Source organism: Aptenodytes patagonicus, chromosome 12 (assembly GCF_965638725.1).
Source record: "Aptenodytes patagonicus chromosome 12, bAptPat1.pri.cur, whole genome shotgun sequence".
Lineage (NCBI taxonomy): Eukaryota > Metazoa > Chordata > Aves > Sphenisciformes > Spheniscidae > Aptenodytes > Aptenodytes patagonicus.
Genome location: NC_134960.1, coordinates 3,365,598 through 3,388,286, shown reverse-complemented (window position 1 = coordinate 3,388,286; position 22,689 = coordinate 3,365,598). Strand labels below are relative to the sequence as shown.

The following is a 22,689-nucleotide window of genomic DNA, read 5'->3' as shown; positions in this document are numbered from 1 at the left end:
TTCAGTGGCTTTTCATTAAAATTTTGTATTTTTTCCTATGTAAGCAATCGACGTGGGTAAGCAAGAGGCTGTGGTACAGGAGGATGTGCCCGATGAGGCAATGGCGCTAAGGCATCATGAGACGGATAGATCCGCCTCAGCGACAGCCTGCAAGTTGTGCAACACCGGCTGTCTTCCCTCTTATCACAGGCTACTCTGGAGTATTTCCTAGTATGACTTATCGCAAATATTTAACTTCACACTCCTGGGGGAAGTAGTCCTCTTCTAGATTTCACCAATCCGAACAAATCACATGCAACCAGCTCACAGTAACTTGGCAGGTGCTCAAAATTAATTTATGTTCCTGTGTGCTGTGTGTGGCTTGCGTTCCGTGTCCCCGTAAGCCTTCGGGCTCCTTGTTCTTGCTTTTTCTCATGCTCGAGGCATCTGTGTTTTGGAATTTGTTCTCCCATGATCAGCTTCAAGGCTTCTCTCAGGGCGTGCATCACCTCACTTGGGGCGAGGACAGGAAAGCGTTTTTCCATGTATCTATCAAATTCTGCAAAAAGCGTTCGTGAGCGGTATGGCGCAAAGCCCCGTCGCCCACGCGGACGCTGACGAACGGCACCCCAGGGCTGTGGCTTTGCGTGGAGGGCCCGGCCCCTAACGTCAACCTCCGGAGGAAAGAGAAGGAAAACCCCCGTGTTCTGTCACGGGGCTGGACGCGCTTCCAGCTCGCTGGGCCCTGCCTCCTCAGGCCGCTCTCCCGGGCCGCGGCAGCCCCAACGGCGCCCGCCCCGCTGCGACGCCCTGGGCGCAGGCCCGGGCAACCCCGCGCCGCCGCCGCGCTCCCCTCGGCCCCTGCGCGGCGCCCTCCCGCCTTTCCGCCCAGGCGCATGCGCGGCCGCTTCAGGGGCGGTGCGCAGCGTTTCCGCCCTCCCGCGCAGGCGCCGTGCCCGCCCCCCCCCCCCCGCCCGCGCGGCGCCGGGAGGCGATGCCGTCGCCACGTCTGTGCGGGGTGCCCGGGAAGATGGCGGCCGCCGGCGAGGGGGGCGTCCCGGCGGGCCGCGCTCTCTGCCTCCTGCTGCTCTGCGGCTGGGCCCTGGCGGCCCGCGGACAGGAGGCCTCCGGTGAGCACGGCGGGGGGCGGGCCGGGCCGGGTCCCGGCGGCTGGCTGGCTGGGTGGGTGAATGGAGGGATGGAGGGATGGAGGGCTGTGGGCGCTGCGCGGCCGCCCCGCCGGTCTTTCACCGGACTCCGCTTCAGCGCTTTTGGGCCTAAAGGTCTCTGCGGCCGCTCAGGGCCCGCGGTGGGGCGGGCCTCGGGGCGGCAGGGCCCGGCCCCGCGAACCGGCCTCGGCCGGGTTTTCTCTTCTCTTTCTCGCAGAGAACTGGTCGCAGCCAGCGGCGGGGGTGAGCGCTGTGGGAGAAAGTGCGCATTTAAAGTGCTGCTCCCTCGGCGGGTGTGTGTTAGGCTGTCTCGCCAGGTGTTCCTCTTGGTGTATTGCTATGAAGATCAGTTTAGCTGACTAACTTGAGTCATCAGACTTAATATTTTGTTCTAATTATTCTAGTTGGGTGCCCGTTTTTAGCCTCTCCCCCCCCCCCCCCCCCCCCCGAAAATAAGCTTGTGTTATTCTGCAAGTTGACTCCTAGTGAAGTCCATTTTCTTTTTCGCACTTCCCTTCTACCTCCAACTGTAATCAAATGCTGATAAGAAACACATATTTCAAGTGCAGTGAGTTTCTGTTTGTTTTAGATGAAGTATTGGTTGGGCAGTGAAGAGAAAGGGAATTATTGAAGGAGATGAAGGGAGCTGTTTTGAGCTGGCAGTTCTTTTCTTGCTTGTCAGTCAGTATATCCAAACCAGCTCTATTTGTGTTGCCCCTCACCTGGTCTAATGGGTAGGCAGTAATGAAGGAAGAGGCTCAGGAGGTGGGACAGAAACCTGTAGGAAACCAAGAGTTTTTAACTTCAAAAATCATGGAACAACTTGCTTTCTAAAAAGTAAGTTTTCCTGGAAGTGAATTTTGACCCTGTCAGATGTTTTTATGTACAGTGTTTACTAAGAGGACTGTGTTGCTAGTTCTGTCACCGTGATTGAACATTAATATATATTTCTGAAGCTGAGGCATCTCTGGAGTCCAGGCACTATGTCTAACGTCATCTGACAGTGTTGTGTAACTGTAAACAGTGCAACCACCATTTATAATGCCAAATAGTTTTGGATAGATATCATAAATCAATTGTGGTGTAGTTGCTAAACTTGCTACTCCTATTAAAACAAAAAAAAACCTTCTTTTAGGAATAATAGGAAATTATTCTTTCTCACTCTGAAGCTGCAGCATTAGCTGGTGGGAGTGTCTTGCATTTAAGCATATATCCTTCTAAACCTTTGGTGTTAAAATGAGTTTAAGAATAATTTGAAGTGTAAGGATACATGCAGTAGTTCTATAGGAAGAATATGCTTGTTTGTATTTCAAACAATTTAGCTGTTACTCTCTAATACTTTTTGTCTATTTGGTGAGGGTAGCAGTAAGGTCTACCTACCTCACTCATAACATGCCAACTAGCTGTAAATATGAAACTCTCTTGCAGCTGCATTACCTCATATTTATCTCCACGTATGCAGTTAGCTGGCTTGACTCCTGAGGGGAGTTAAGAATTCCCTAAACTTGTCCTGTACAAGAACTGAACAAGTTAATGTTGATATGATAATTCAGACTAGTCGTTTCTTCAACAACAATAGGTGTGTTAAATGCAAAGTAGTTGACTTCGAACTTTAGCAGAGAGGCACCGTAATGTCTAGTTCATATGGGTTTAGTTGAGTCTTCCCTGTTTTACAGTTGTTTAAAGAGTAATTCATACTGGAAAAGTGTACCATGTAAACAAGAAGTCTGTTGTAGTTGATCCTCTGTAAATATACATGTTTCATGAATAACATGATTCAGTGTCCCCTGTATAATATTTTACTTATGAGTAATTTGACACAAGCAGTTGGTTGAATGCTTCGTTTCTAGAATCTGTAACTTTCCAGTGAACCAGGGAGCTCCTTGGGAGCGCTTAATGGAAGTATTGTTACTTTTTTAAAATAAAAAATTAAAAAGTAGTTTGGCATGCCAAAATACAAGGCAAGCATGGTTCCGCTATTTAAATTATGATGTGTACTGAAAGTCTAAAATGTGTTCTTAATTTTTAAAGTGCCTCCTGATTTGAATCTGGAAGTGACGTGCTGTAAACATGAATAGTTTGCTATTTTTCTAGGATTAAAAAACCATTGGCTATTTATAAACTCCCTCTGCATCTTTTTTTACCTTCCTTTGGATAGAGAAGAGGGCGATGGGCCTTGCATGTTGTTTTAATGCTCACCTTGTGTTTTTACGTAGTTCTGCAAAGCCATCCTAGCATTGGAGAGATTATGAATTTGCCTAAGGGTACACGGTTACGTAGCACTGTTGCTGACTTTCTTCATTATAATAGTTTGCTGCCAACAAAAGGCTTTCCTACAGGAGCGCATGCAGTCAGATTGTCTTTTCTTCAGCTTTGTTTTTTGTGCTGTGGTTCAGTAGTTTCATTCGAGTTAACATAAGGTTGGAAATCTTTTTCTGTGTCTACAAATTCAATAAAAATAAGTGCCTGGGAAGAGATACTAGACCTTGTGTCCTGACTGAAGGAGACATCGCAGCATGTTCTCATTTTTTGCTGGCAAAATATGCAATGGTGAAAGATGAAAAACTTTTTAACGGCAGGAAAAGCTTTACTGAGAACTTCTTCCTCTGTAGACCTCAGCAAATTCTGTGGAAGAAAGAGTTTGATGATGGAGAAAACACTAATCACGTATGATTCTGCAAGACATCATAAATCCACAGAGGGAGGGAGGACATGTCTCTGAAGTTCTAAGTCTGGAAAATACTCACGCTAAATTTTTCAGGGACACTTTGGCATACTAATGTAGAAAGCACGTACTTCCAAGCTTTAATTCCTGTCCCACTCAAGACTTTTGAATTCTTTTGAAGTTGCCAAAGTACAGGAGCGTGTATTTCTGCATATGAATTCTAAAAAGTTTGCAGTGTGAAATATGCCCTGTTCATCATATGATTTCTTGTCTCTAAAGTAAATGCCTTGCAATAATTTTCATTTATAGCTGAAGTATCACAAGAGAAGTTAGTGCCTTGTGCTTAATATTGACTGTTTCTCATCCTTTTCTCAGATTCTATGACAGCGGAGATGCTTCCAAAAAATATTTCTTCTAAAAGTGAGAATGAAAGACTAAACAGATCCCAGAATTTGACAGACAGCTTGCAGAGTATAACCCCAACAAAAAAACAGGCGTTCCCAACAACGGCTAAAATCAATTCAGTGACCGCAGTAAAACCATCTGCAGCAAAAGGTGATTCTCCGCCATATGTTCTCTCTCGTGCGGTGACTGCTAGTCCTGTATCTCAAATGGATGTTGATGCTTCTGAAGATACTAAAATTGAGGAAGAAGATCTTCTAACAGATTTGAAAGACACACTAAATAGTTCACCATCCATCATAAAAGAAACTATGGAGTCAGATGGAGGAGATGACTATGGTCGTTACGAAATGACATCGAATTCCAGATACAACCCAGACCTAGAGATGCCAGAAGATGACGACTCTGACACCATTAGTAATTACAATGAGGAGATCAAGACCCTCGATGAGAAGATAAAAGATGTTTCTGTCACAGGGTTGGAAGAAGAAGACAGCCATTTCTTTTTTCATCTGGTTGTAGTTGCCTTCTTAGTAGCTGTTGTTTATGTCACCTATCACAATAAGAGGAAGGTAGGTATGCTGCGAAAGGTTGAGAGAGACAGCTTTAGTATTTAAAATGAAGTTGCATTGCCTTGTACGCTTTTTAATAAGAGGAACTTAGCTTTTTGGAGAATGAAATCTCTGACCACTTAGTCTTGTTGTGATACCACTATGCAGATCATCACTGTCCTTTTTATCTGCACAATGAAAATGAACTTGAATCAAACATTTTAGATTAGAAAATCAATTAATTGCTGACATCAGTAATCCATCAGTTTGATAATGGACACTGGCAGTGTACAACATGAGTTCTATAAATGAGACCTGAACCAAGTCGAGTGAAGGTGATTAACTAATTTTGTTTCTGCACAGGATTATAAACAGCAAATTAAGGAAGGTTTAATCCCAGATGGCGTGGGAATGTTCTTGTTATAACTGTGATAATCCTTGCAATAAGTGTTCACTTTAAGGTGGTCTTTATATCATAGATCTTCTGAGGGCTTAACTGCAAACTTCTAGGAAATGTTTAACACTCTTTCCAGATTTAGAGAAGCCCAAAATTAGTGTTTTCAGGTAACTGTTTCTTCAGTACCAACTAATTCTCTGTATTTTGAAAGTAGCCTGATTAGCGTTATTTCAAAATACATCGCTAGCATAGAAAATTAACTCCAGCTCAGCCAGACCCAGTACAGATGCATGCACAAATCTGCAATTAAATCATAGGTTAGTTCTTAGAGATGAGGAAAATTTAGTGTTTATCTTTGTAGAGAACACTGATTTGGTCAAGGACTTGGGGGACTCTGAAAAGACCACAGCTAAAAAATGCCAAAACCTTCTGCTTTACAGTGCAATGGCATATTGGGAATGTGCATTGCTGTCTTTATAGGGGAAAATGTTGAAGACTGTGTTACATTTGAAAATTTAACTTTGAGGGAAGTTCAAATAAGTGATAAAAAATGCCTTGTCTTTGCTACATAAGTGAGATAACGCTTGTAGTACCATTTGGGTAATTGAAAAGCTATCTGTTGATATCAGATAGATTGTTGATATATTTTTAGCACCTAGAAATAATTTTGGGAACAAAAATACACTAGTGCTTTAATTACATAGATAGTGGCATGTATTCTAAATATGCTGCTGGTACTGTTGTCTGTGAGACAACAGTCAAATTGGTTTGTTCTCCTTTTTCTTTTCCTGTGCCCACTTACATTTCCCCTTTTGCCAGTATAGCTGCCCTGTCTAGTAAAGTGGATTCTTAGATGATGTCGGTAAGAAACAAGGCTAAATAGGGTGAAGATAATAGACATTTGAAAATCTGATCACTTGAGTGCTTTGATTTATCATATAGCCTCTTTAACTGCTCTGCTGATACTGCTGATACTGCTGAAGGGGGCACTGAGCTGTAATGCAGACACAGTTTATCAAATTACACCATCGCTGCTTCTGTTGCCTTTGTTTCAGCACCAGTAATGCAATTATTTTTAACAAGGGTGAAATAGGTAAGAAGAATAAACTAACAAATGTCACCATCTGGGGGTAGTTTAATAGCCTGTATATGCAGTACTTCTGAAGCTACACACATACCTTTACTGAAAGAGTTACGGGTTGAATGCCGTGTTTTTGCCAAACCACAACTGAGGTTGCCAGTAAGTGACTTGATGGCAAGGACAGTATGGAAATGGCTGACTAGTAGTGCCGTGTTTTATAGTGACAGTAATGCCATTGCCAGGATCAAGGGGTAGAACTGTGATATCAATAGAACTGTTAAGCTGTCTGTCAAACCCAAAATGTTTCTCCATACGCACATGTAAGTTGGCTGCTTTTTCTTTCAGATCTTCTTACTGGTCCAGAGCCGAAGATGGAGGGATGGCCTATGCTCTAGGACAGTAGAATATCATCGTTTAGATCAAAATGTTAATGAAGCAATGCCTTCCCTGAAAATAACTAATGACTACGTATTTTGAAAGCACTGTGATTTGAGTTTGCTGAACTTATCACTCTTTGCCTGCCTAGTCATGTAATGATATTCAGGTATTCTAAATATGCTGCTTGTACTGAAATGAGATGTACTCTCTTTGACCTGGATGTTTTTAAGATTAAATCTCATGCAAGATCAAGGGCATGATAGATCTGTTTGCTACTTTGGTCAGGTTTTATATCAACTATAAAGATACAGAGTTTAATAATTAGTGCTCTTTCCATTCATTAAGCATCATCCCTTCTGTCTGGAGCAGTCTTAATAGTGGTAATACAAAAAATAAGCATAAAATATTTTAGGTCTAATAAATTAATGACTTTGGCATCACTAAATCAAATTAATGATCTCTCTGCTAATCACTTATATGGCTCATAAATCCCACTATATTGCAAACTTAAAATATAATTACTTTTTTCTATGCTTAAATTCTGATGCTGCAAATCTTTCATCTTGGTTTTTTTTTGGTTCTGTTTTCTTGTTGCATAACTTGATCCTATTAGGCAGAATAGCTAGCATGGCAATTTCATAATTTCTGTATGTGTTCATGCAGTAAATAACTTAAAAATAATTATGTAGAAACCATTTTATTTCAGAAGTTATATACCATATATTTCTTTAAAATGTTCAAGATCTTTGTGAAGGTATGCAGCTTCTTGACTGTCCCATTTTTTTCTCTAATGGTATTTATGACTCTTTCATTACCTTTGTAATTAATGAATGGAAAATAAGCCTTGTTGAATAATCTTACTGAAATATAGATAGTTGACAGGCTTTCAATACATTGAAGCTTTCTGTTGAATTTGAAGACAGTTGGGAAACAGTTATGTGGTCTGCTATATTATAAATGGGAGAGGCCCGAGAATGTAAGAATAATTCATTTTGCTGTTATTCTGACCCAGGTAACAGGCAGATGAAAGTAATGGTGTGTGGGGCTGCCAGTCTGTGGACAGCGTGCTCTAATTTTTGACAAACATTTACGCATTAGTGTAAATCAAGTTACTGGTACACTAGTTTTTTTTTTTTTACCTTGTCTTTTGTACTTTCATTATTTATGTTTTCATGAGTTGTAAAATATAAAATCTTAGTTTTCTGTACATTCTGTTTGTGATTTAGTTTTCAAACTGATAAATATGTAAATAACGGTGGATCAGAACCTCATAATTAATGACTTGGTATTCAAGTAGCTTTGTAACACTTTGAAAAAATCAACTTCACAGCTGTTGGCATCCGGAGTCTGAAGGCATGATACTGTCGTACGAATGAAGTGCTAAAATTCTAAATCCTACTGTTAAATGCATTCTTTTCATAACCACAAGAAGTAAAGCACAAACAAAATATCCCCAAACTCTTTTCTTGCAGTAATTTTTATCGTATTTGGACTTGTATCACTTAGTATTTTGAATAAGGTTTTTAAAATAAATGACAATAATAAGCTTGTGTTTTTTATCTTAACTGTTTCACTGCTTTTATACAGTACCTTACGATAAAGAGCTTGCTTGTGCTTGGGGTTGGACAACCGCTTCAAACCCATCTTTTCTGTTACTGCTTCAATTCATTCTGTGTAGGGGGTGTACGGAGTTTTGTTTTATGGATCTGTTAAATGGTATGTAGGGTAGATAGCAAGGCTTAAATGAAATCTTTTAAGCTGTAGGAATTAATAAGTTCTTTAACAAGTAATTTTTTACTTAAGTTGTACAATTAGTAGTTATTGTGGAAGATACTTGACGCTCTTACCTGAACGTACCCACATTAAAGCATAACACAAGATCCAAAGGGAAAGGTTACTTTGCAAAGCTCCTTCGGGATGTTTAAATGTTGGAATTGGAGAGGAGGCGGCTAATGTTTTCGCGCCCAAGAAGTTCAGTAGCTTTCTCCTTAAATAAGATTCATAAAGTGTAATGATTTTGACAGTAGAGAATAGCATGTTCGCAGTTTGCAGAACGCTTGCGGTTCCTTTCAGCTTGGTGCCACAGGCCTTACACAGAACCCTGAATGAGGTACTGAAGTGCCCGACTGCACCGAAGTACAGTGATACCCACGTTAAAAGGTTCATTCCAAATGTCATTTTCTCTTCAACCCATCCAGTGAATTAGGCCATCAAGGCAGATGTTACATTTTCAGCCGCTTGACTGACTATAATAGCTAGAATACTGTTTAAAAATGAAGAAGATTAACATCGACCTGAATTAGTAGAAATAAGGCATATTTTGTTGATTTCTGGAGCTCATGGATGTGTTACCTTATTCCATCTTGGATGTCTTCCAAAGCTCTTGAAGCATAGTTCAACTGGCTGAATCAAACCAATCTAAATGTTTTTCTTCCAGGCTTTCTGAACGAATAACGATGTCCTCTTTAAGACTATATGTTGTTATATTGGTGAAAAAATCTTGCGTTTCCTTGCCCTCCCTCCCTCCAATTGTTTGTCCTTGTGAAAAGACTGTCTGTAGGGAGAGAAGTTCATTAGCTCTCCACTTTTTGAGCGGTTCCTTCCAACAAACCCACTATCTTAAAACCCCGTCACTTTTGCTGGAGGAGGAATGCACACAGCTAATAGCAAGATTGCTTTTTGTGAGATTCTGGGGAAAACTGTCAATTACTAAACCTTCTTTGCAGTTTGTTTTGCAGTCATCACGTTTTTAAAATGCTCTTAGGTTTAGCTGTGCTGTGACAATACTTGTCCCACGGATTTAGCAATTAGGTGCACCTAACAGTGTTTAGGCCTAAAGGACTGCAACTCGCTTTGGCTGTACTGCGAATGTTAATAAATTCTCCTCTGAAATGTCCATTTAGCTGTCTTCTCTGAAGATGCTCTTGCGTGAGGTTACCTGAGAGGAGAAAATCGTGTCCTGAGCCTTTTGCTCTTGATAGTCACATCAGTACTGAAATATTTTGAGTTGGGTAGCTGATACTTGAGGTCATGAAATCATGGCTTGCCCGCGTGTCTTCTCTAGCAGAGTGCAGCTTTGCCTCACTCCTACTACTTCACGCCAAGCGCTTAAGAAGAGCAGTTAATTGCTTCTCTAGCTATTGTGCACATCCTCTTTCTCTCACAAGTAAGAAAAATTTCTTTTAAGTATTTGTATAAATATTTTTTTTAATAAGCCTCTTTAGTAATGGTACTGAGGGCAGCTTATTTGAACGTTTTGGGATTCACAGGGACTTAACATGAATTTGAAATCCTTGAAGTTCTTTAAACAGAGGGTTTCATTTGGGGAATTGTCTAAATGGGTTCACTTCTAGGATGCTAATGTTTTTAAGTACTCGGGGCGAATCTTGCTCCATCAGGTTGACAGTGATTGTAGTAAGCTGCCCCAAGAGAGAGGTTTGGTCATACCAAAGCAGAAGGTTTGTGGATGCATCTAAGCAAATTAATTTAGGTAACGATGTTTGTGGAATAGCACTAGTCTTAAAACCTGTCCGCTGCTGCTCCGCTCCAGCATTCAGGAAATAATGCTGGCATAACGTAGGGGCTGCAGTACCAATGAACACTGGTTATTTGGGTCCCGAAAAGGCGGCTGCTAAATAATCAGCTTGTTACCAAAGGCATCTTGCCATCCGGTCCCTGCAACGTGGCATATGCTTGCTCGCCTTCGCTCGTAGCAAGATACTACTGGGAACAAAGTTAGAAAATAGTGAACTATCGCCTCCGCCCTGGCTAACGACTGCGCTGAACTGCGTCTGCAGCGCACTCGTGTGACGCTGTCCTCCTGGTACTGTGAAAAAGGGACTGCGCCCTTGTACAGACGGAAGATTTGAAATGCGCAGAATGACTTCGGCACTTTTTCTTCCAGGATATTTTTTTCATTCGCAATAGCCCTTGGATCGTTGCCTGGACGGGGAAGTGCCTTGCTGAATTGGCTTGGGTAGTCGATACGCTCTTTCCTAATAGTACCAATAAAGGGGGAAAGGTCTCTCGTGATCCAGTTTTATAAGGGCTCCACCAGCACCGGGAGAGTGGAGCATATGTCATCCATTGTGCAATAAAAGAGCCATTTGCTGATGAGGTAATCGGGATTGAACTACTGCTTTTTAATTTCTTTAACTGAATTTGCTTGTGGAAAATTAAGAGCAGGCAATCAAAAATTCATAAAGTGCTGAGATCAAATAAAGGAAAAAGCAAGCAGATTTATGTCAGATCTTACCAACAAGAAATGTCTTGATCAATTTCTTTACTGAAGAAAGGAAACTTTCTCACATTAAGGTGAATTATGTCTTCCATCAACATTCTGATAAAAGGAATAAAATACTCCTGAAGAGCTTTCTGATTAAACTTCTCGAGATGAAAGTTGAAGCTCTATTTATGTAGGTTCTCTTTAGTGGTTGAGTTTTATGAAATGAGGATAGAAATAATGAATAGGATAGTTTAAACAAATGATACATTTCACTTTTACTATCCAGGAAATCAGGTATTTTAAAATATTTATAGTTTAATTTTCATTTAGCACCAGTGCCTATTATTCAGCTAAATCAACTGTCCTTGGCTGCTGCTCAGTTGTATACAGGGTGAATAGAGAAAGATTTATCTGAGCAGGGTGGTTTGAGTTACGGGAAATTAATTTGCAATGTGGAGATGAAAAATGTGATCTCTCTTAAATAAATTTAAATGTTACAAAAATAATAGGGAAAAGGGATATTTCTGTGGCTCTAACACAGACTACTATTAATATTAGAAGGAGAAGGGGGATGCTCTTACAGCTGTAACTCAGGCTTGGGAAATCTTTGCTTAGTTTCCAAATAGGGAGCAGCACAGCTGCAGGCCGAGGTGGACAAAACATCGGTCAGGGATTTCCTAAGTCATGGTCAGTTTAGGAAACCTGCGATGAGCCACAGTGGGTGAGATTTTATTAGCTTTTATTGTCTGTGAAAAGCTGGCATGCTGAGCAAAGAGGAATCCGGCCGTCAGCTGGTACTCGCTTGGGCCTCAATTTTCTGCCTAAATCTTGAGGCAGCGATGCTGCCCCGGGGCTGGGGAGAGGAGGGCGGTGTGATCCAGCAGCTACCCTTGCTCTGAGAGGGACGAGCAGGTCCTCCCAGGCAGAGCTCTCCCGCCTTCTGCCCGAGGTGTGATCAGGAAGGCGGGTGTTGCAGGTGGGTGGTGGGACGGGTATCGCTGGGGCTGGGTTAGTGAGAGCTCCTGACACCCCGAGAGGAGGCTCTTCCTTCCCCTTGCCACGCCACGTTCCCCTGCTCCGGAAGGTAAGCAGGTTCCTAACCCAGCAAAACAATTCCTCTTTCTTTTTTAATCTTTCTTCTTCCTGGGTTGATTTTTCAGCCATTTTGGGGCACTGAGCTGGTTTACCACGCGGCCGGGCCGGTGCCAGAGCTGGCTCAAGGCAAGCGATGGGAATGTTTAGGACAGAGATGGGGATGTTTAGGACAGAGATGGGGATGTTTAGGACAGAGATGGGGATGTTCCCCGTTCAGTAGCAGTAAACTGTTAATTTGGTTTCTCGTAAAACCGTTACTAAGCTCTCTCGTAAAACCAAGCCCGAACAAGAGTGTTTTACGTTGTAGAGTCCAGGTGAGCGACTGGTCGCCGCAGTCTCGACGTAACGTTTTTCGTTGCTGAGAGGCCAGGCCAGGCCAGCCTGAGGATTTGAGGTTTCTTTTGGTTTGGGCTGGTTTTTTGCGGTAGTTTTCTTGGAGGGAAATCCCTGAGCGGACTCACCGGGGAGGCTGAGGGGTGGTGCTGCCCCGTTGCAGTGATGGTGTGTGCGCGGTCCCCTAACGTCACGGTACCTGCTCGGCCGTGCAGCTTCCCTCTCCTGCCCCAAATCCAAACCAAAGCTGCATTCTGTGCTCCCATAAGGCTGAGCAGCTTTATGGGAGTGCTAAATCCTCATGTAAGGCTGATGGAGCAGTAATCTTCAAGGCCGTATATCCCAGCCACCACAAAGCAGCAGAACTAATCACATCATTCTTAACACCTTTTCTTTTACAATCAAGTGTCCTTTAAGGAGGAGGCCCCATACTGGTTTTTGTTAAACTTTTCTGATACAGAGCATATGAATGTCCTCACTGTAATAAAAAATGGTTAATACCAGAACTTCTCAGCTTCACTGTTTCCAATATATCTAATTAGAAAGGGAAGAGTGACATCTTTTCTGTAATTGGTCCTTAAATCATTATCAAAATCATTTAGCAGCCTCCTTAAACTTATTTTTAATTACAAGGTCTATTGCCTTGTTAAGTTATTAACACTGAAAATCACTAATCTTGGCAATTTCCCATCTTTATTAAAATGAAAATACGAAGGTCGTGTTATCCTGATTGAGGTGCCCTCATTGAGGTTTTATTAAAGATTAAGTGAAACCAGATTTAATCACTTTGTGCTATTCTGTAAACAATGTTGAAATGGATGCGATGAAGCTATTTAAGGAAGCTGGTGGGGTTAAGAACTGAAGTTCAGGTTCACAGAGGAACCAAGGACGCTGAAATATTTCATATTCAGATTACATGAATTAGAGGACTCTTGCATTTGTTAGTCACAAAGCTGGTACTCTTTATCAGCTAGCTCTGCAAGGCAGTGGAATTATGTTGTATATTTTTGTTAACACCTTACTGCCTTTCATCTTCCAGTGTCACATGGTGACTAGTGATGACTGATGGAAGTCCTTTTCGTCCCTGCGTTCATTTACTGTTTGTCAGAGGGGAAAATGGTTATGCTCGCCATGTAACTGTTCCCCCTCTGCAAGTGGGGGACAGCGAATAAAACTTTCAAAAGTACCTACGTGACATAGTTTCTGCTTTACAACGAGCTGTGGTGACTCACTTTAGGATGTACCTTTTCAGGTTAACTCATGCTTATTCTTAGCAGTTCTGTTAAGTCTCCAGATTAAATTGTGACAGGGTGGCTGTTCCTGAGCTGCAGTCACTGGGACAAGGAACAGCTGATTATCCTTTATAAAGGTGCAAAGTGTTTTCAACATCTAAAAATTGTCCTTTCAGTATTAGCTGACAAATTCTACCAGTTAATCTAGAATAGGTTTTAATTTCTAACGCACGCTGACTGTGAATCCCAACAGCTGGAATGCCAGATGTTCAGAAAAGGAGAATTATATTCCGCGTTGTTTGGGGGGGGGGGAACAAAGTGGAACTAAAGGGCATAATGGCATCATGCAGAAATTAAGCCACAATCTCCCAAGGAGTGGTGTTACATTTTCAGTATCATTTATGGGAAAGATTCTCTGCATTTGAATAGGTGCTCCCTGGAGAAGAAAAACTGTCCTTGATCCTGTCTGAGTACGGAGGGTTTGGGCTGGATCATACTACAAAATGACAGTAAGGCTGTGTGACATACGTTATCTTAGCAGTATTGGGGCAGTTTGAGAGGCAGCCTTCTTTGGGGCTCTTTGTTATTATGTTTAGCTTAATACAAAGTGTGCAACTTTATACAGAGGTGGCTGCGGTGTGCTCACACGTAGCAGTTCGGTGACTCTGGGGGAGGCGGTAGCATCTTGCGTACTTCCCTGTGGCTGTGTGGTTTGTGGTAAGGTGATTAGAAGGTGGTTAGCTTTGACCAAAAAGCTTGCTGCAGGTTCAGCAGCAGGAATGACTGTCAGCTAATGTGTCTATCATCTGGGATCTCCTTTCTTATCTGGAACCAAATGAAGATGGTCCTTCCCGAGAGCAGAAGGATGTGAATATTTGAGAGTCCCAATATCACCCTGGCTCTGAGTAAGCCCTGGAGCAGCTATGTATACTTTATATACTGCACGCTCCAACTGTTCATGGCTGAAGCCTGTGGGACAGGCTCTTCTGTGCCGTGTCACAGCTGAAAGTACAATCTTCTTGAATGTGACATTATAGGAGTCCGGACTTGCTCCTTTCATCAGCTCCATGCCTGATTTCTCATTCTGGAGGTCAAGAAATTGCAAGAGGTTGGATGCACTTGCTTGACTCTCCCTCTTCCCGCTACCTTAGCAGTCGCATGCTGGTGCGACAGGTTTAGGGGAGCTTTGCCGACTCAGGAGGTTTCCTGCCCATCCAGGTCGGAGGGTCCCAGGGGCCCGAGTCCTGTGTGGGGAGGTGAAGCTGGGAAGTGTGGGGTCACCTTTAGTGACCTGTGGACGCACATGTTAACAGACGGAGCCTCAGAAACAACGTCGGTCTTTCCACATCATCCTTGGTCTGCATGGGACTGATTCGCAGAAGGAGCTTATTTTTAAAAGAAAGCCAGGTCAAAGGATTGGACGGTTTCTTTATCTCCCCACCCCAGAAAAGCCCTACACTCGTCCCTTCTCATTTCAGCGTGAATATTGTGGATATCACAGTACAAATGAGATGTGTTCTGCTGCTGGGCAGGTGGTGGCTGTGAGAACAAGAGGATCCTGCTGTCTTCCATGGCACTTACCCGGAGCACTGCCTGCTCCCTGCCTGGGACTCTGCTGGTGGGTGAGCAGATAAAGCATTAAATGAAAGTCACATTACAGAAAGAATTCAGTGGTGAGGCAGAGGAAGGTATTTTAACTGGCAATCAAGCTTACCTCGCTGGTGCTGTGAAATGGTCGTTGCTGAGGACAACTTTTCTCTAAGTAATACCCAGAATAAAAATAATCATTAGTTTAGGTATTAAAATAATTTCTTTTTCCCTGCTTTTCCCGATGCTGCCCCGCTTTTGGAGAAGCAGCCAGCAGGGGGGGGTGTGACTGCACCATGCAATGCAGCCTTCCAGCCAGCAAAAAGCTGGAGAAGTGCAAAATAAGTTCAGAAATGAGTGTTGGGATCCCTTCAGACAAAAGCTGACATGGTGAGGCAGATGGCGTGATCCCGTAAAGCACACAACTTCGCTTTCAGCTGCTTGCTTGGGGAACGAGGAGGGATAGGGCTGTACCGCATCGTGCAACTGCGTGTCTGGTCCAGCGGGCTCTGGTCGCACCTGCGGGTGCTGGATCTGCCCCGATGCGGTGGTGGGGTGAGGCTGGAGGGGCTCCGGGAGCCCCTCTGCTCAGCCAGGCAAGCGCTGGTATTAAGGACAAGGTGAATTGGGGTGCTGGCCCGTAGCGGGTCCTCCACGGTTCCTGCACCAAGGCGACAGAGATGCTGAGGGGTGTTTACCTACTCTTTTTAATTTAATTAAAACACCCTCAAGAAATGGAGTTTTTTCCTTTGAGTATGTTCTTCTTACAATGCATCCCCAGACCTGTATTTTTTTTTTCTCCTGAAAAATGTGGGTCTCTAACATCATGAGCTCTTATATATTAATCCATCTGAGCTGTAATAATATGTTTATATGAATAAAAACAACCTCTACTCTTGTGGGGGCTTAGCAAAATAACTCCAACTTCGAAATCACAGACATCTTCCCTAACCCTGGGGAAAATAAATCTGTTTCCTCAACCCAACATACATTTCTATTATTGTGCAAGAGGAAAACACTGAAAAACAAAGACACCAATCTCCCTAAATGTTACTGCGTGGTAACAGAAATATATGAAAAGAGAAAATGTTGCTAATTATGGGATTATAATATGATGAATTTTACCTGACAGCATCTAACCTTTTCCAGAGCAATATACAAATGATTGCTATGTGCTTGAGGAAATACAGATTTAGAAATATGTCACCAAAACACTAGTTAATAGATTAATTACATGCATGCTGCTAATACCTATTTCTTTGTTGAACTTGGTGTCTGAAAAGTGGTTATTTTATATCTGTAAATAGTTCACTTGCCTAATTACTTGCTTAGCCATTTCTCCTTCCAATTACACACGTGCAGTCATTGTATGGGAATTGCTAATGCCCGTGGAGCTGCAATGTTGGGCAAGAACGTGTCTTAGAAGAGGTGGGAGAGACTCAGAACAGGGAAGAAACATTTCTCCATTTGGGAGAGACATAAAAATTCCCCACTGAACGGCTGCTTGGTCTCAGGTGATCTCCAGTTAAGTCCTCCTTCCTTCCCCAGTGCTAAAGGACATGCAGTGCCAGTGCCAAAAATGACCCCAGACCAGTGAGCATCACTGGGAATTGTACATCTTCTGCAGTATCCATGTGTCATCCTTTCTTCTTCAAGTCTCAACATGCTCCGTATGGGTCCTCCGATGGCTATTGAGCCATCAAAGACCATATGAACCCTTCTGAGGGCTGTAGGAGATGCACAGATGCTGTATTCAGTGTATAACAGCTGAGAGCAGAAGAGGGTCTCCCATCCCCTGTCCGCAGAAACCTGGCTCCCCAGTCCCAGAGCGACTAAAGCCAACCCTATACTGGCGATTCATTTTCATATTTACGGCAGCAATTAACTTCTCTTAAAAGCGACTGCAACTCCCAACAGGGAGTGCTCAGAGCAGAGCTCTGTTAATGTTCAAAGGACTCTGATGTACCTCTGAAGCATGTCAGTCCTCGATACTATTCCTCTTTATGCTTCACGCAAAAAATAAAACTGAATATAAAACGTAAAACACCCACTAAATTGGTGCAGTCATTAACATGCCCCTTTTCCCAAGATTAAGGTGATTGATTTCCTAACAAAGGTTAATCAGAACTATTAAAAGAAAAGGAAAACTACCATCATGGCACCCACCATGCCTCCTGGTTGACTTCCTGCTTTATTTCTCTGTAACGTGCCAGTCCTAGAACACAGAGCAGGATCCAGAGGTGGAAATATCGGCAGCAGAGATGGTTTCTAATCAAAAATATGTCAGTGAGACTCTGGGGTAGTTTGGAGATGACACAACGTTTAAGAAGTGGTGGTTCAGCAGCAGCACCAGAGTGATACTGGACGGTGACTCATGATTATTCTAATGCTTGTCTTAAATATTTCAATCTGCTCTGCATAAGCTAAGAATCTTTAGAAGTTTTGGACTGAACTGAATTCATTTAATTCATTTATATTAGTCATTTAATAAAAGCGCTGTAGCTCCTTCAGGCTTCTCTGGTTTCCATCCAGTGTTGGATGCGGGAGTGACATGGTGCTTCTTCCTCATGGTGAGGTTGGTAATGTTTTAGGTGGTCCTGTGAGGAGCAGGGAGTTGGACTCCATGATCCTTATGGGTCCCTTCCAACTTGAGATATTCTGTGATTCTATGATTCTAAGGTCATTTAAAGCTTCTTAGGTCCTGATATTAATAGTGCTAATGAGTGAGGGCCCCACCAAAGCTTCCCGCTGATCTGGCTGTGGTGCTAACAACTAACCCAAGACAGGCTACGTTCAAAAAGCAGAACAAGAGTGTGAGTGACTATTGCAGGACGGGTTTGGTGCCGTAAACACAGCAAGATTGATTGAGTCTACATATTTCTGCCCAGTTTCTTGTTGCATTGAGTGTTGTCTTATATTCCCTCTCTACACTGAATTGCAAACAGATGCTTGGTTAATTGAGCGCTGAGGCTTTAGAGATGATGGTCCAGGCTCTGATGCTGTTACTCAAGCTGGATTATACCTTACTTCATAAGCTATCCCACCAGCTTTGGTACAATAAACCAAACAATATTGAAGGGGGAAAAAAAAAAGCCTAAATTAAACTGAGCACTGCATACGGCACTGTAAATGAAACTTGTTCCTATTGAAATGCCACTGACAGCTTGTGCTGGAGATGCAGAAGGGACAAAAGTGGGCTTTAAACAGGCTTTGCTTCTTGTTGCCAGATGGTCTCATTCTTGTTTGAGTTTACAGCGCTCTTTCCCCCTCTCTCTGAATCGCTTCTGGGATTAACGTCAGCGGTTTCTGCAGGCGGCCCCACTGAGGGCGAGGAGCAAAGGGGAAACATTCTGTCTGTGTGAGAAAATAAAAGAAAATCCAGAAAGTCAGGGGGTGGTTTGGCTGCTTGGCCCTGGTTTGAGAGCAGGGAGAATGTGGTTTCTTCCCCTCTCTCCAGGGCTCGCGGCTGCAGCTTTGCTGACACCTCGCCAAGGGGAGGGATGCCCTGTTGGGGGTACGGGTGGGAGCTGCTGCGGTGTGACTATGAAAGGAGGAAAAAGGTGCCACTTCTTCTCTAAAAGTAAACAACCCTTTCTCTTCAATTCACGGTGCTTGCTGCAAAGCATGGCTCAAAATGGAGGTTGTAGCGAGGTGGGGGTCGGTCTCTTCTCCCAAGTAACAAGCGATAGGACGAGAGGAAATGGCCTCAAGTTGTGCCAGGGGAGGTTTAGATTGGACGTGAGGAAAAATGTCTTTACTGAAAGAGTGGTTAAACATTGGAAGAGGCTGCCCAGGGAAGGGGTTGAGTCCCCATCCCTGGAAGTATTTAAAAGACGAGTAGATGAGGCACTTAGGGACATGGTTTAGTGGGCATGGTGGTGTTGGGTTGACGGTTGGACTCGATGATCTTAGAGGTCTTTTCCAACCTGAATGATTCTATGATTCTATGATTCTATGATTCTGTGAAAATGCCCTGTTGGCTCAGGGAAGGGGTTGGCTGCGTTCCCCTTCAAATTAGGGAAGCCGTCTTGGGAAGGTGGAGCCACATCAGCATTCAGGGCAGGAGATGGGCAAGTAGCTCTTGCATAAGCACTCAACAAGCAACTGGGGTTGAGAGTGCTTACGCTGTACCAGCAAACCTCCCCAGACTGACATCACCCTCCTAAGCCCGGTTGTATTCTCCCCCAGCCCCAGGATTACACAGCTCGAGCAGCTTGATCGTGCTGAGCCTTAGTTTGCTGCTAGGAACCCAACAGCGATGAAGGTATTCAAATAAAGCAGCTAGTTTTTCTATTTCAGGACAAGATTATCTTGAAATATTTACTATAGAGGTGTTGATGGAACCAGCATGTTCATGTCAAAATGTCTGACTGACATGTTTGTTTTCAAATAACCCTTTGCTCTTGAGATACTTAAGAGCTTTTCCAAACATATTTTCCTATCTCTGGGGGTATAATCTGCTTGTTTCATTTCTGGTCTGCTAAAGACTGTCTTTTTGGTTTTGGGTGAGAATATTTGAATGTCATGATTTCTTCTGTTTGGTGAGTGGGGCATTTACAGATTTTTATACAAGCATTTATGATTTGTTATGGAAATCACTGGTCAGACAGAGGTCTTCACTACAAAAATGATATATGTAATGTATCACCTATTACCATCAAACCTCTGGAGAAAAAAAAAAAGAAAAACCCAAACCCTCAAATATTTTCCCCTATTGAAAATACACAAAACCCTGTTGCCTCTAGCAGAGTTTTGACCCCAAAAGAAAAGTGCAAAAGCCAACAGTTTTCAAAGGTGTAGTTGCTATAAATACTCAGATACTACAGTTGCATGTGGAAGTACGCGGGTGTCATACAGAAAAACGAGAACCCTTACCTCACTGAATTTATAATCCCAAAGAGATTTTTGAGCCTTTAATGCTGCAAAGTGACCCAAAGAGTGGGGAACACAGCACTTGGCTTTAGGCAATCACAGGTAAAGCGTGTCTCAGTTGCAGTCTAACAGCAGAGCCTCTTCCTCCTCTTCTGCAGTGCGCAGAATGCCACGTGTTCCTGAAATTCTGAGTTTTGTGGCAGTTAAAAGTTGCAAAAATATATAGTTGAATCCCTTCCTCTCCAATCACAGTTTCCATTATTTTACCCCATTTTAGGGCTTACACGTGAATTTTTGTCTTTCCCTTTTTTAAGCAGATTAACACTTTATAAATAAAGATAAGTGAATTACGAAAACTCTGGAGAAAGACAGTATTTGTGGTGATAAATTATGCAGTAGCCCTGCCAGTGATGTGTGTGTTCATTAACAGCAAGATGTGACACGTATTTTATTTGATGCCAAACTGAAAGACAAGACTTTCCTTGTCCGTGCAACTGATCCGCGCGTCCTCGTTAAGCAGCGGGCTCTTAACACCGCACGTAACGCAGCCTGGCGTGGTCCCTGGGTGGGTCGGAGGGCTGGGACGACAGCCCGATCCTGGCAGCGCTGCTGCCTTCGGGGGTTATCTCCGACTTCTGTGCCTAATGACAGCCATCTGGGCTTGGGTGTGCTGTCGTGTACCTAGAGCTACTTACAATAACACAGCAATAAAATTGCAAGATGCCTACAATCTGTTTATAATCTTCTCCAGAATATCACCACCTGCATCCTGTGCCGTAAAGATGTAAATACTTACTTCTGCGTAGAGCGGCTAAAACTTTCCCAAGGCTCGATTGCCTAGTGAACGGGTTTAGTTTTGCAAATGTTGTAAAACCTTTTTTTCCCCCCCCCCAAGAATGCAGCTTTTACCCCTTTTTTTTTTTTTCCCCTTTGGCTTGCTTTTCTTTCCAGGGAGCCTGTTGTTCAAAGCTCAGCCCAAGGATTTACAGAGCCCTGGGAGAGCCTGGGTTACAGCTGACCTGGAGGCCCTAGAGCAGATGAGATGCTTTGCAGTGAAATTGTGCATAACACCTGACTTATTCTGTATTACAGAGGGGGAGAGAGACTTTTAAATTGGGTATGTGTTTTCCAGTCCACACAGGTGTCTTCTCTAGCTGTAACACTGTCTGAATCTGAGGGAGGCAACTGGTGTGAGCTATGAATACGTTTATTACTGAACAGTAGCAATGGGATACGCAGAATGTGCATGCAATAAAACCATGCATACCTTCCAACTGCTGTTGGCAAAACGCTTGATTTGGTTGAGATTTATCATAACAAATCACCTCTGCTGGAGGTGGGCTTTCAAATACCTTTGCTGCTGTACAGGCTGTCTCTTGAAGAGCAGCAGTCACAGCAGTGGGGCTGAACTTGTGACAAACTGCAGAAGAGCTCATCCTCTGTGACACTTGCAAAGTGGCAGCGTGCCTTTCCTTTGCAGTTCTATAATTTCTTGCAAATAATTTTATTACAGTGCTGTCCAAAGGCCTAAACCCAGCTCAGAGCTGTGATGTACCGCACATGCTTTCACACCGTTAAAAAAAAAAAAAAAAATTAGGCTGATACAACACGGTGCATCTCTGTGACTTTCTCACAAGCGTTGCAAGGCTATCTAGTCTGTGCAAAATATTCCAGCCTGCCTTTGACTATGATCTTTGCATGGCAATTTGTATTTTGGGGTGGCTGCAGCATCTAATTTATACCCAGGCAGCTTAATCTTAAAAGGAAATTAACACTTCCGTGGCAGCATCGTTTACAAGGAATAGCACATTCCTTGTCTAGAAGATCATCATTGCCGTAACTAATTAACACAGCATGCTTAATTGCTTTGTGCAATTGAGGGTGGAGTTCCATTTACCTCCAGTTAGATGGGGGGGAGCCTGGCGAGCCCCCTCTGTACAGAGGGAGAGCGGCTCCACTGCTGGGCAGAGTCACCCCGGGGCTGCGCCAGACCTTTTGGTGATGGCAGAACCGCTACAGGGGGTCTGGCACCTATAATTATTTCCTTTAAAAACTCTCCCATGGCTGAGCATTCAGAATATTTAATTAGCTGAAAGCCGTGATATCTGTCAATCATGTGTTGCCTCAGATTTCGGGTTTAAAGGGCAGAGTTATTCCTGAAGACTTATTATTAAAGGAAATTGCTAGTACAGTTGGCTCAGATCTCACTAAGAAACAAGATTATAGCTAGGTAATGTTACCATGGAAAGCCAAACACTTTAATCATACCCCAGCATGTAGTAATAGAGTTTCAAAAGGCACGCTACCAGAAAACTTAACAAAACCCAGGTATTAGGTAGATATTTGAATATTAGCAAGCACTCAAGCGAACTTTTAAATGGCTGAATTCATCATGGGGCTTTGCAGCTGCAGCAGCAAGTCCTCATGTCTGTCTTGCATGTGTTTGACATGTATGTAAATGGCTGCACAGCTTCACAGAGCAATGAAAAATTAAATCCTAAGGGAAAAACAAAATCCCAAACTACCAGATTTCCAAAAATTAGGAAGTTCAGGAACACGTTGCCCCACAGAGGCTGCTGCGTTGTCTGCTGATTCCAGTTCACAGCTGCAGCGTATTTTACTGGTTTGGTGCTGTTCCCTGACGAGCAGGACTCAAGTGTGTGCTCGCGCTAATCTAAATCTGGGGTAGAGGAGACTTGCAGTGTGATGGAAACCGTGAGCAT

At 43.2% G+C, this 22,689-nt stretch overlaps 1 protein-coding gene across 1 annotated transcript; it reads left to right on the top strand.

Annotated features, from left to right (window-relative positions):
• The first annotated feature begins 979 nt into the window (after positions 1-979).
• C12H5orf15 (chromosome 12 C5orf15 homolog) lies at positions 980-8,187 on the top strand. Its single transcript, XM_076349894.1, has 3 exons — positions 980-1,109; positions 4,189-4,787; positions 6,590-8,187. Exons 1-3 carry the CDS (start codon positions 1,010-1,012, stop codon positions 6,719-6,721), a joined length of 831 nt encoding a protein of 276 aa, XP_076206009.1. The 5' UTR covers positions 980-1,009; the 3' UTR covers positions 6,722-8,187.
• The last annotated feature ends 14,502 nt before the right edge of the window (positions 8,188-22,689 follow it).

Coding starts and splice junctions, on each gene's coding strand:
- C12H5orf15 (XM_076349894.1), top strand. CDS start 1,010: ATGGCGGCCGCCGGCGAGGGGGGCGTCCCGGCGGGCCGCGCTCTCTGC. Junction 1,110..4,188: donor CCGCGGACAGGAGGCCTCCG/GTGAGCACGGCG, acceptor TCCTTTTCTCAG/ATTCTATGACAGCGGAGATG. Junction 4,788..6,589: donor CCTATCACAATAAGAGGAAG/GTAGGTATGCTG, acceptor TTTTTCTTTCAG/ATCTTCTTACTGGTCCAGAG.